At 39.1% G+C, this 14,125-nt stretch overlaps 1 protein-coding gene across 8 annotated transcripts in view; it reads right to left on the bottom strand.

The window, feature by feature from the left end:
* Nucleotides 1-1,066: 1,066 nt before the first annotated feature.
* MICU3 (mitochondrial calcium uptake family member 3) overlaps nt 1,067-14,125 on the bottom strand; it is a 63,889-nt gene continuing 50,830 nt past the window's right edge. For 4 of the 8 annotated variants that reach the window (XM_068137509.1, XM_068137505.1, XM_068137508.1 and 1 more), the window contains 3 exons: nt 13,103-13,260; nt 8,713-8,787; nt 4,066-4,150 (listed from right to left, as the gene is read on the bottom strand). In XM_068137509.1, the coding sequence (XP_067993610.1) occupies nt 8,719-8,787; nt 13,103-13,260 (227 nt within the window). In that variant the 3' untranslated portion in view covers nt 4,066-4,150; nt 8,713-8,718. Of the gene's footprint in view, nt 4,151-8,712; nt 8,788-13,102; nt 13,261-14,125 lie in introns of all 8 variants that reach the window. The other 4 variants (XM_068137507.1, XM_068137503.1, XM_068137506.1 and 1 more) reach the window with 1 other exon arrangement.

Genomic DNA, 14,125 nt, shown 5'->3' on the forward strand with positions numbered 1-14,125 from the left:
TAAGTTGACTTTAGACTTCGTGTTGCCACAGATGAGTTTTGTTTGAGATTCAATTTTTTGATAGTGAGCTTTTGGTCTGATTCTTTTCCTTCTGCAAGTATTACTGTGGAGTTATTCTGTTGGAAACTGTCTTAAAATTATCCCCATTTGGACCAGGCAGCAAAACACTTTGTATGAGCAGAATATTACACAATGTTGAATCAAAGTGAAAAATTCCTCTATCTTTCCCCCCAACCCCTCATTTTGTTTTGTCTCATCTGTTACCTTCCTTATGCAGATATTTAGATGGAAAAGAGGAGAGCAAATAACTACAGAAAACCAGGCAGAACAATCAGTAATATGCTGCAAGTTACCATTAAATAGCTGTCTGGGGTTTTTTTTTTCAGGTTGCTAACTTTCTTCTGTGGCATACAAAACCCGTGCCTGCAGTGCAAGTAATTTGTATCAATTTACTGTCAAAACATTTCAAGGAGGGAAACTGCCTGCCTGATTTTAAACATCAGAACATCACCAGGTAGGAATTCATCAGCGCTTAGACAAAAGTTATTATCACAAAGCTACAGGTTTAATAATCACCATTTCATCACCATTTGCAGCTGGTCTGGCTAGCAGTGGGTAGTTCCTGAGCATCCACTGAGTATCTTTGTATATTATGGTTTTGTTTTGTTTTGAGCTTTCAGAAGAGAACAAGACCTGGTTTTACAAAAAGCCTTCATTTATGCAACTGTCACATAATTCAGTTGCAGTGTACATGCTTTCTCTGCTGCCAGGGATTTGGTGGATTTGGAACAAGCTTTTACTGAGCACACTGACTGCTGCCTATCCGAGGGGTGCCTCTCTAGCAGATGGCCCATTCCCATTATCCTGCTTTGTTTTCACCTGTCTGTCCTTGTACTTCCAGCTCTTTTAGAGAGCATTCTGTGGCAGAAAAGCAATGCTATCGAAAGAAACAAATGAAAGAAACAAAACAAATAATGCTCTTTGGTGATGGTGAGATGCTGTAGAAGTACTTGTGTATTCATGTAATGCAAGAAAAGAGTCTGTTCTGCAAAGAAAATGAGTTTTGAGTGCATTTATTTCGAAGTAAACAAGTATAATATATGCATTTATTCATATTTATATTAAATAAATTATTATTAAACATGAGGAAAAAATTATCTTAGAAACTAATCTGACACTTTCACATTCTATTTGATATTAAGTGACTATAGTTAGGAAATACATAGAAAAACAATAAAATTGTCTCAAGCCAGCCATTAAAGCAAAGTGCACTATTGCCTAGGGCAGTGGAGGAGCAAATTGGTGATAGTGCTGCTGCTTCCTCCCTTGGGAGGATTACTGTGAGTGGGCATTGGTGAATGAATATGAAGGAGGGAAATCCCTTCAATAACTCCTTATCCTTTCTTCCCATTTTTTTGTGTGTGTGCTTCATCATTGAAGTACTGGAATGGGGCTTGCATATGCTGACAAGAAGCAGTGAGACAGTTCTGCGTACCAAGATGATACATTGAATACAATTCGTTCCCTAGATGATCACATAGGGACTGCAGCTTATCCATGTTCTATTGTGCCTTTATCCCAGTTTATTTGATTCTTCTTGTTGTCAGTACTTTAAGGACACCAAGGTGGAAGTATTTACCATGAAACATTAACTAAAGTAGCTTCCTTCAAAAGCTTTCTGAGCTGCCTTTTTTTCAGATAAAAGCCACATCCAACATATTCTTTCTAACATTCCCAGAGTGGAATTTCCTAAAGCCATCTTCCTTTTAATTTTGTTTTCATTTTTTCAGCAGAGATTAATCTTATTAAAATTAAACATCTCTAAACTTAGGTGTACACAGATGCTGTATATGTTTTATATTCATATGTGGTGCAAGATGGTATTTGATGTGCACTAAATACAATTTTGGAAAGCTTTCTTGCAAGTATTTGAAGTAATAAAATATTTTAAACCATTATTTTGGCTCTATTTTAATGGTCAAATGCCACCAAACACTTGCCTTCCCCAAACCAATTTATTCCAATTAGTTTCAGTGTGTATTCAACTATACATATTTTGAGGCAGAGATTGTTCCTAAACAGGCACAGACTTAGTTAATATCCAGAGAATCTTTTCAAGAAGCAGGTAAGAAATACATGTTCTTGTTTGTTTGGGTTTAATCCACACCACCTAAGAAACATCTAGAAAAGGGAGGTTAAAAACAAAGAAAGACAGAAAGAAAGAAAGAAAGAAAGAAAGAAAGAAAGAAAGAAAGACAGAAAGAAAGAAAGACAGAAAGAAAGGAAAGAAAGAAAGAAAAAGAAAGAAAGACAGAAAGAAAGGAAAGAAAGAAAGAAAAAGAAAGAAAGAAAGAGAGAGAAAGAAAGAGAAAGAAAGAAAGAAAGAAAGAAAGAAAGAAAGAAAGAAAGAAAGAAAGAAAGAAAGAAAGAAAGAAAGAAAGAGAGAGAAAGAAAGAAAGAAAGAAAGAGAGAGAGAGAAAGAAAGAAAGAGAGAGAGAGAAAGAAAGAAAGAGAAAGAAAGAAAGAGAGAAAGAGAGAAAGAAAGAAAGAAAGAAGAAAGAAAGAAAGAAAGAAAGAAAGAAAGAAAGAAAGAAAGAAAGAAAGAAAGAAAGAAAGAAAGAAAGAAAGAAAGAAAAAGAAAGAAAGAAAGAAAGAAAGAAAGAAAGAAAGAAAGAAAGAAAGAAAGAAAGAAAGAAAGAAAGAAAGAGAAAGAAAGCAAGAGAAAGAAAGCAAGAATTCAAGAAAGGAAGGAAGGAAGGAAGGACGGAAGAAAGGAAGAAAACCCCTCAAAATGTTATCTTTAGAGGATATGAAAACCCTAAATGTAGCAGTGTCCTTGCCACTGTTTCAGTAACAGCTTGGTGCCATGGTTTAGTTGATTAGGTGGGTTGGTTGATAGGTTGGACGCGATGATCTTGAAGGTCTCTTCCAACCTGGTCTGGTCTATTCTATTCTATTCTATTCTATTCTATTCTTATTCTAAACCTGCAGAGAATGAAAGCTCACAGTGGCTACCGACTGCCTGAAATCTCCATAAACTTTGTAAGGCCTAATTTCTGTCTAATATTTGATGTGTAATGTTCAAATAGTATGATGTAATGAGTGTTGCTCTGTGCTGCTGCATGCATTCTCGGGTTGTTTTGCTTTGTTGTTTGACACAAACACAAGGGCATTTATCTGTTTTCAGACACTGCATTCCAGAGTAGCAAATCAGACAATTGCCATTTCTATTTAGTGTCACATCTTATTTCATATAAAAGTCCACTATTCACAAGAAACACATGAAGTTTTACTCTACCAGAAATGTACCAGGGGATTTATCTCTATGGCAATAAAATTTCAAATAAATATAACAAAGTGTGTCTTACTTAACATGAATCTGAACATTTTCACTGCTCATAAGACCTCTTTAAAATCTGCTCTAATGTTTTAAAAGGATAAATTAAGAAACATGACAGTAAGACTTGGAGAATCTGAACATTATAGTCCATACAGTACCCTTCCTAGGTAAATACCTATCATTCACATTATAGCTGTAACAGCTTTACTCTTTTTAAAGCAACAGCTTTGTTAGCTTGCAAGAGTTTCCTTTTTACACTCAACTCATGTACAACTGTTACGTTACTTAGTGTATTCTCATTCCCAGTGTAGCACAAACGTTTAATAATGCTCTTCTGAAAGTGAATTCACAGTCTAAGGTGACTCTCTGCATTGCCAAAATGTTTGCCTACCCAGGTGTCAAACTTAGTTGGGTTTCTTTCAAATGACAAAACACATCTCAAAGTAATATAAATTATTACTGTTCTTCAGAAAAAGACTTCTGCCAATCAGGTGACAGTTTGTCATTTAAATAAGATACATCTTGAAAAGCAGTTGTAAGAGTTGATGATCGCTATATTAAATGGAAAAGAAGTCCTGTGTTTTTTACTTCAGCTGCAAGATTCACAATTCACTTGAGTTAGTTTGTTCTTCATTAAGAATTCATAGGAATAAATAGTTCTGACCAGTGCAGATATTCTTTCTTTCTTCCTTCCTTCCTTTATCTCAGCATATCTCGTCTCCGAAATTGCTTCCATAGATCTCTGAGATGTTCACTGGTTACAGTCATCACACAAGAGTAATATTCCTGCCACCCATATCTTGGAGTCTCCTGTGAAAAGTGAAAAGCATACAATTGCAAGAAGATATTGTTCACTAAATTCCTTACTATTACATTACATTTGACACATACAAAGTAGATGTAAGTTTTACTATTAAAATCATGGAAGATCAAATACTTCTATGGCTCAGCAGTACTTGTGTAAAATGAGGGTTATAAATCCCTGCACAGGTTAAGTATTCAGAATGCATCCTCACCTCACAGCACACAGTTAACATTCAACAAATAGCCTGTGCTTACTGAAAGCTGTAAGAAAGGATTTCCTTGTTATTTAGTTATATCCTGCTCTCTCTCTAGTTTTGTTTCTTGCTTCTTTGTGTTGACACTGTACTAAAAAATTCCCTTATAAAATCAAATGAAAGCATAGAATATCATCAACGTTCATGAAACTCAGCCATTAGCAACAGCCAAATACAAAAGAGGCAGATGACATGAAAGCTCCTTGATACTAGGTTATCTTAACCCTAAACTGCGTGGGAGTTTATTAACATTAATAAGTGCCCACTGAATGGAGAGGAATATTGGCCAAAGGCTGGCCTGGGAGAGTCACTAGACTCTCTATTGTCTGCAGGTACCACTGGATCTCTTTATTTCTTCTGCTGTTCCTCACTTCACAAGTCTAATTTCATAGGAAGAACAGAAGGAGTAAGAGGGGCTAAATATTACATCACCAGGGGAAAGAGGCTGAGTAAATAACAGGAATTGTAATTGTAGGTAAGTCAGAAGCATTTACAAGTAATTTTAAATGGCAATCAGTTTTAGAACTTAAGTCCAGTATGTGGAGGAAAATGCTTACAAGTGTCAAGGTAAAAGACCTTGAGAGATTGTGTGATAGCTTGTTTTCATTGAACAGAATGAGGAAGTTAAAAATACTGTGACATTGCAGTACATTAAACCCAACCATTGGAGAGGAAAGGCTACTTTCCACTCATTTTTTTTGCACATCTTGTAGAAGTAAAAAAGCACAGAGCATTATGCAAGTGTTGTAAATATTCAGAAAACAATCTAATCCACAGCAGTACACACAATCCAGACTTTAATTAAAAATTAGGTATAATACTTACATGAATGCATGATCTAGTTGAGATTTAGAGCCAAAAGAAATCCATTACTTGCAAAAAGCACAGCGTCAATAAACAAAGGCACATTCAGTTGATTAACCAGTGCTGTGAGTGCATTTATGTTTGGGTTTATGAAACAGGTTCAGGAATATATTCATGAAACTCAGTAAAAGAAACACTGAAGTGTATTAACTGTTCATCTACCTATTTCTAATGCACACACGCTTGTTTCATCTACTCTCAGTGTACCCAATCCATTGAAGAAACATTTTGTCCCACATATTACAGAAGGTTTTTTTTCACTGTAACATTTTCATCCCACTATCCAGGTTTGTTTTTAAGATTCTAGTGTGGTTTAGGATCAAAAGTTTGGGTTCTGTAATTTCCAGTTCAGGTGGCCAAGAAGGCCACTGGCATCCTAGCATGTATCAGAAATAGTGTGGCCAGCAGGAGCAGGGAAGTCATTGTGCCCTTGTACTCAGCACTGGTTAGGCCACACCTTGAGTCCTGTGTCCAGTTCTGGGCCCCTCAGTTTAGGAAAGATGTTGGAATGTGTCCAGAGAAGGGCAACAAAGCTGAGGAGGGGTTTGGAGCACAAACCCTGTGAGGAGAGGTTGAAGGAGATGGGGTTGTTTAGCCTGGAGAAGAGGAGGCTCAGAGGAGACCTTATTGATGTCTACAACTACCTGAAGGGAGATTGTAGCCAGGTGGGGGTTGGTCTCTTCTCACAGGCAACCAGCACCAGAACAAGAGGACACAGTCTCAAGCTGCACCAGGGGAGGTTTAGGCTGGATGCTAGGAAGAAGTTCTTCACAGAAAGAGAGATTGGCCATTGGAATGGGCTGCCCAGGGAGGTGGTGGAGTCACCATCACTGGAGGTGTTTAAGAGGAGACTGGATGAGGCACTTGGTGCCATGGTTTAGTTCAGCGTTGGATGATAGGCTGGATGCAATGATCTCGAAGGTCTTTTCCAGCCTGGTTCGGTTCTATTCTATTCTATTCTATTCTATTCTATTCTATTCTATTCTATTCTATTCTATTCTATTCTATTCTATTCTATTCTATTCTATTTCAGTTTAGCAAACAGTACTTTCAGATGGACTTGAATCTTTCCTGATGTTTGTCTCTCTCTTCTTCAGAAATTAGCTCTGAAGGGTTTTTTGTTAGAAATTTCCTGCATAACCCTCCCACAAGGCACTTGTAGTAGATCTCTTCTCTCAGCTCTGTTTGGCAGTTCCCTACTAACATGTTTTTTCCTGTTCCCCCTGCAGTGTAGTCAAAAGAGTATCTGCCCATGCCGAGTCAGGCTGTGTGCCCTGCAAGGAGAGCAATGCAGCAAGACAAGCTCTCCAAGAACACTGCCAGCTCTTTGGATCACACAGAACCTGCACAGCTGGTCCCCAGGGAGAGAGTTTCATTGTTTATTATAAGGCTGTAACATTCTTTGTGGTGTTAAATAAATTGCATTAAGTGGAATTCAGAGATCTGCAACGCACAGCACAATGTTCTGTTTATCCCTTTTCAGGGTGCAGACTCAAAGTATGATATCATCTCTGGTAGGTATGCCAAGTACCTTAATCTCTTCCATCAGACTTCTCTGCTTGCCACAAAAAGTGTTTCAAAGCAGACAATGATCTGTGCATTTATATTTGGAACAAAGTAAACATAAGAGTTATTGTATTGCACCTAATCTTGAGATGTAATTGCAGTGGATTTTTGTATTTCACATACATTCTTGTGGGCTTTTGTACCTCAGACTGAAATTCAATTACCCAATGGAAATTGTTCCATTTCAAACCTGCAATGTTTCTGTCTCTATTATCTTTTCAATTTATGAACTAAATAGAAATTAATTCCTTTTCTAATTATGTAAATTCACTTTCACTCCATGCTTGATGGCAAAGACAGAATTCATTTCTTTCTCCTCCCCAGTAACTAACTCTGAGTCACTTCACACATTTCACCTGAAGTTTCCATTTCCATTAACTGGGGCTTGCAACAAACTTTAAATATTTACCAAAACAAAACTGAGGAAATTCTGCAAGTCAAGGAACACTTTGCACAAAAAGGAACTTGGAATAGCTAACAACTGGATATGCTACTGTAATTCATCACAGTAAACAAGGAGCAGTTTCTGAAGAGTAGCAGCTGACTATTGTAGATACATTACTACCTGTCCCATACCTGTCTCACACAGGGATCTACACAAAGAAGACATGAGTATGAGGGGTAAGCCAGTCTGGGCAATTGGACTTTACCTCTCATCCTTACAGACTTGGCTTTCCCAGCGGGCTGGAAGCCAGCCATCACTCCAGATAAGCAAGATCCAAGAAATGTCTGGTTAGTGAACCTACATTCCTCACCCTCCTGTTATGCCATTTCAGAGGTAGGGAAGAAAGATTTAAACCAGAGACCCAGAATGCTCAGTGGCATACAAGTGCTCAAAGAGGCATGAGTGGGGAAAAGAGAACGATTTAGAAGGTCAGATGCCAACATGCTGGTGCATAGAGTCATCTGAATATGGTTATTTAACAAGAAATCTCATCTTAATATCATGCCTTAGAATTGAAAACAGTGGGAGAATGACAGTCAAACTCTTCTGGCTCAGAAGCACGAGATATGCTAGATATGACATGGGGTCCACTCACAGCAGACCACTGGCTATGAGGCCACGTTCATCACGGTGTACATCTCTTTGTTGGTTCCACAGCAAAATAAAATATCTGGTACCTACAGTAGACATAAACATTCTTCCTACCAACTGCTGCAAAGTTATAAACAGGAAAAAAGCACTGGCATCAAAATCTTAAATTGCAAAAGAGCAAAGAGAAATGTCTGCTGATGTATTTCTGCTGTGTCCACTGTGTGACACACAGTTTCACAATATGGCTCCACAACATTCACTCCACAGCTTTTGCTCTGAAACCCACAGTGCCATCTAACTGTAGGAATGAATATTCATGTGGCAGAGATGCAGGAACAGGCATGGTGATCATGTGTGGGCACAGTGTTTGTTTTTTGAAGACTGCTGCTACAGCATTAACAGTGCCAAGAATACATTACTGTCTTCAAAAGCATAACTATAAACCAGAGTAGAATCAAGTTACTCACAGTCTCTCAGAAAGAGAGAGCCTTCATTTATAAATACTTATTAGCTATAGATATCTGAGAAATTACTGAAAAGTGGTCACAGGACAGACAAGGAAACAGCAACAGAAACTACAATGGATTACTTTTCCTTATTCCAAACACAGCACAAAAATCACAGCTGCCTTACAGAACGGCGACAGGGTGAGTCAGTCGTTGCCAAATGCAGAATACAGTTTTCCTGCTTCAGTCAGAAACACAACGTGATGCCTTGAGCTACTACATTGCTTACGGTCAGATAACCTATTTCTGACTTTTGGAAGAGGAAACACAGCAGTGAGATTTAAACATTCAGCCATTCCTGCAAGCATGCCAGCACACTCCGACTGGGCGGCTAACACATACCGTCATTTATCTGCTATAGAGTTCCTTCCTCACGCAGGATTTGAAAGTAGTATACCTCTGTATAGGTTTGTAGCCCTGTGGAGCAGAAGATGGAGAAGTGCGCAGATGCAGACAACATGTGAAGGCAGCCAGAAGTAAGCATAAGACAACAGTATCATGAAAATACAAAAAAATGGCTTTAAGGGACAAATAGCTAGAAGATACAGTACATATGTGCTAGGTCAAATGCTTATCACTTGGTCATTAAGTTCCAAATCCTTTAGTTTAAAAATGGAATTTATCAGGGAAGGGGAACCTTCTTATATAATTTCAATTGAACAAAGAAAGAAAGAGAGAAAGAGAGAGAAAGAAGAGAGAGAGAAAGAAAGAGAGAAAGAGAAGGAAGGAAGGAAGGAAGGAAGGAAGGAAGGAAGGAAGGAAGGAAGGAAGGAAGGAAGGAAGGAAGGAAGGAAGGAAGGAAGGAAGGAAGGAAGGAAGGAAGGAAGGAAGGAAGGAAGGAAGGGAGGAAGGAAGGAAGGAAGGAAGGAAGGAAGGAAGGAAGGAAGGAAGGAAGGAAGGAAGGAGGAAAGGAAGGAAGGAAGGAGGAAAGGAAGGAAGGAAGGAGGAAAGGAAGGAAGGGAGGAAGGAAGGAAGGAAGGGAGGAAGGAAGGAAGGGAGGGAGGGAGGGAGGAAGGAAGGAAGGGAGGAAGGAAGGAAGGAAGGAAGGAAGGAAGGAAGGAAGGAAGGAAGGAAGGAAGGAAGGAAGGAAGGAAGGAAGGAAGGAAGGAAGGAAGGAAGGAAGGAAGGAAGGAAGGAAGGAAGGAAGGAAGGAAGGAAGGAAGGAAGGAAGGAAGGAGGAAAGGAAGGAAGGAAGGAGGAAAGGAAGGAAGGGAGGAAGGAAGGAAGGAAGGGAGGAAGGAAGGAAGGAAGGGAGGGAGGGAGGAAGGAAGGAAGGAAGGAAGGAAGGAAGGAAGGAAGGAAGGAAGGAAGGAAGGAAGGAAGGAAGGAAGGAAGGAAGGAAGGAAGGAAGGAAGGAAGGAAGGAAGGAAGGAAGGAAGGAAGGAAGGAAGGAAGGAAGGAAGGAAGGAAGGAAGGAAGGAAGGAAGGAAGGAAGGAAGGAAGGAAGGAAGGAAGGAATTAACAATTTTAAACCAAACTGCAAGCAAACCCAAAGCTTTTCATGCCTGCACATTCTATGGCAATACTCCGACTGATCACTTGATGGCAGCTTAATATGCTAGCTAGTTTCAAACTACTCTACATTCCAGAAAGAGAGACATTTAATTTGATAATCTCTTTAAGACATTTACTTTTAAAAAAAAAATGTATCTAACATATATGTTAAGATGAATATTTCCTGTATTTCCTGTAAGGGGCAGTACCTGACCTTCCTCAAGTGTACGAGTTTGTGGTTGAGCTTTTAAATAGGACAAAGCTGGTAGGTACTAACCAACCTTTCAGAACTCCAGTTTCACTGGACTTGGGTAAGTCTTTGCTCTTAAACATGTTTGTTTTAGTTAGACCATACAACTACAAAATGACCTTTACTGAAGTACACAGCCATAGTACCATGCTCTGTGACACCCTCAAGATTCTGCTGGGCAAACATTTTAGCAAAACAACTTCTAAAATATTGCAAAGTATAAGCTGTAAATGGTAAAATTATACTTGAAATCAATAGCCTGTTTTTAAACTGGGGGTTTAGATGTTTTCAACAGTGCCCAGGGAGGTGGTGGAGTCACCCTCATTGGAGGTGTTCAGGAGGAGACTTGATGGGGTGCTTGGTGCCATGGTTTAGTTGTTTAGGTGGGTTGGATTGGTTGATGGGTTGGATGCGATGATCCTGAAGGTCTCTTCCAACCTGGTCTATTCTATTCTATCCTATCCTATTCTATCCTATTCTATTCTATTCTATCCTATTCTATTCTATTCTACTCTACTCTACTCTATTCTATAATCAAAGACTACACTGATGTGAGCTGAAGTACTAACTGTATCATGCTTAATATCAAAATCAGGTACTTACACTTTATAAATAGGTTCAAATTGCTCAGGGCAAAACTTTCTACCTTGCTACAAAATACTGCATAAGCAGAAGCTAAAACGTTCTTTTAGCTGAGTAAAGGAGCTGACCAAATCTCAATATGGTTTCAAAACAGTAACTAACATAGAAAAAAGTTAGTGATTTGTTAGTTTTGATTTAGCACGACACAACATTTGAGCTCTCCATATTGTAGGAGCAAGTGGGTAAACTTTTACTTGCTCTGGCCACCCTAAATAAACTGTGTATCTTCTAATGTACAAATAATAGGAAGCAGTTAATGACATTTTCTACCATTTTTTTCTGGGCAAGAGATTCTTACATGTTTCCTTCTTTGCATTGTAAAACAAAATTGGGGTGGATGGGGAGTGTATATGAAACTGAGAAAGCAAAATCTTTTCAGTGCTTTTACTACTACCTACTCTTGGAAAAATCAGGTTTCTGTGACACAAAAACTTCGTGGAAATTGTAATTCCTATGCTTGGTACTGTAATTGTCTTGGAATACTACTGGTTAGTGAAAAGAAGGCATTTTTCTGGATAATCTCACAAGGCTGGATGTTAGGAAGAAGTTCTTCATAGAAAGAGTGATTGGCCATTGGAATGGGCTGCCCAGGGAGGTGGTGGAGTCACCATCACTGGAGGTGTTTAAGAAGAGGCTGGATGGGGCACTTGGTGCCATGGTTTAGTTGATTAGATAGTGTTGGGTGATAGGTTGGACTTGATCTCAAAGGTCTTTTCCAACCTGGTTAATTCTATTCTATTCTAGTCTAGTCTAGTCTAGTCTAGTCTATTCCATTCCATTCCATTCCATTCTATTCTATTCTACATGTCTGAATACAGATGAATTATAGGACCAAATCATGATGATCTCCTATGCAGCCCAGGAAATGTATCAAATCATTTATGAAAGATGGTGCTATGCTTCTGAACATCCTTGGCTATTTTTGCAGTTTTTTTACAGCCCACTGGAATATTTTATGGTGGCCTAAGCAAAAGAAAGGTACATGCATAAGACTCAATAATGCTGGGTGATACAGCTTCCTAAGGATTAAATGTGATTTCTGTCATGCATTTTGTGAAATAGAAACATGTAATACATTTACAAGAATTCCTTAGTAAGCAGACTGCTTTCTTGTTAAATTAACATACACTGCACACTTATGATTAGTAAACAATTAAAACAAACAGCTGAACATCTTGAAACAGTTATGGAACAATCACCATTCCCACACCATAGTCAAAGGAATTGAGGACAACAGAGAAGTAAGTTTGTTACAAATGCAGTGGTTGTTATCCACATTTTACATTCAATCATAATGTCACAAAAATAACGAGGAAACTATCAGACTCAACACCACTTCACAGAAAATTCTGAAGTCATATTTAGGAAGGTAGCAGTGACTACAACTACATCACAGAATTAACATATTGAAATGTGAATTTAGTAGAACTGTAATACAGTTTAAAGTTTACGCCAGTAAGAACACAATTTTGCATTTTAGTTAAAAATCTTAACAGCTGGCATGTGAAGAAAAAAAACGTGACTTGTATTGATCATACTCTAAGTAAAAAAAGATTTCTGCTACTACAAAACTCCCCTGTACTACACTGCACCTGAAGAGGGCAGTAGGCATATACGTTCACCTAAAAGGCAAAGCATGATTTACAAGCTTGTTCCCTGCGAAGATTTCCTGCAAGTAATTTCCTGCCCTCTAGCTTCTTGTTATTTAATGTATTAGATACAGGGTTAAATTATCAAAAGCAGCTTTGAACTAGAACATAGCACTGTTCAGTGCCACTTCCTTAAGTCTTTATTTAACATTAAAGCTATCTTCTGCTGCAACTCTTTCCAACAGTCGCTATCAACACTTGGTATTTTATATGACGTTTTAGAAGAGCCAGTGTTTGACCTTTCATTAAATTGCCTGTGTCTGAAGGAGACAAACTTTCTTTTCCCTGCAAACAACCCAGATGTAATTGCTACCCTTATTAAAATTCTCCCTGCCAATCTAGCCATCACACAGTCCTGAAGAAATGACAGTATGCAGGGATTTTGCATCCCCAATTTGGCTTATGTCCTACATAGGTATATTAGGTCCTCTATGTATTGCTAAATATATATATATATAAATATAAATAAAATAGATAAAAATAATGCAATAAAATAGATAAAAACATATTTTTTTGTATTAAAAAAAAGAATCAAGAACTTAAGAAGGAATTTATCTTACAGACTGCTTCAGGAGTTCTATAAAATTTATGTCTTTAAAGGCTGTTGGTTTGCAACCTGCTGGTGCTACAGGCACTAAAGTAATAAGTGGTAAGGAGTGAAGTCAGCTAAGATAAGTATGAAAATTTGAATCCTTACCCTAAACCCTCTGTTGAGTCTGTCTTTCATAATGCCAATAAATTCTTTGTAACTCAGCTGGTCATCCCTGTCGACATCAAAAATCTTGAACACCGTGTTCACCAAATGCGGTGACAGCTTCACACCCGTGGCTACATACACAGCACGTTTGAATTCATCTGCATAAGGAGAACATCAGAAGGGGGGAAAAAAACCCAAACCATTAGTACAAGTTAACTTTTAACTTTCCACACTTAAACACTCAAAAAAAGGAAACAAATCAGTGAAGCCTTATGATTGATTTTCACAGTTCTAAACCAAGTAGTTCTCAAATGATATAAAATGCCATCCAGAGGGACCTTGACAGGCTGGAGAGGTGGGCACAAGCCAACCTCATGAAGTTCAATAAGAGCAAGTGCAGGGTCCTGCATCTGGGTCGAGGCAATCCCAGGCACAAATACAGGCTGGGCAGTAACTGACTGGAAAGAAGTCCTGAGGAGAGAGACTTGGGGGTGCTGGTGGACAAAAAGCTCAACATGAGCTCTCAGTGTGCACTTGCAGCCCGCAAAGCCAATCAGATCCTGGGCTGCATCAGGAGAAGTGTGGCTAGCAGGTCGAGGGAGGTGATCCTCCCCCTCTACTCAGCCCTGGTGAGACCCCACCTGGAGTACTGTGTCCAGTTCTGGAGCCCCTATTACAAGAGGGATGTGGAGGTGCTGGAACGTATCCAGAGAAGGGCCACGAGGATGATCAGAGGGCTGGAGCACCTCTCCTATGAGGACAGACTGAAGGAGTTGGGGCTGTTCAGTCTGCAGAAGAGAAGGCTCCGAGGTGACCTAATTGTGGCCTTCCAGTATCTGAAGGGGGCCTACAGGAAGGCTGGGGAGGGACTTCTCAGGATGTCAGGTAGTGATAGGACTAGGGGGAATGGAATGAAGCTGGAGGTGGGGAGATTCAGGCTGGATGTGAGGAGGAGGTTCTTCCCCATGAGAGTGGTGAAACCCTGGAATGGGTTGTCCAGGGAGGTGGTCGAGGCCCCATCCC

This window comes from Melanerpes formicivorus, unplaced genomic scaffold, assembly GCF_026170545.1.
Source record: "Melanerpes formicivorus ecotype bairdi unplaced genomic scaffold, bMelFor1.0.p_v2 SCAF_4, whole genome shotgun sequence".
Classification (NCBI taxonomy): domain Eukaryota; kingdom Metazoa; phylum Chordata; class Aves; order Piciformes; family Picidae; genus Melanerpes; species Melanerpes formicivorus.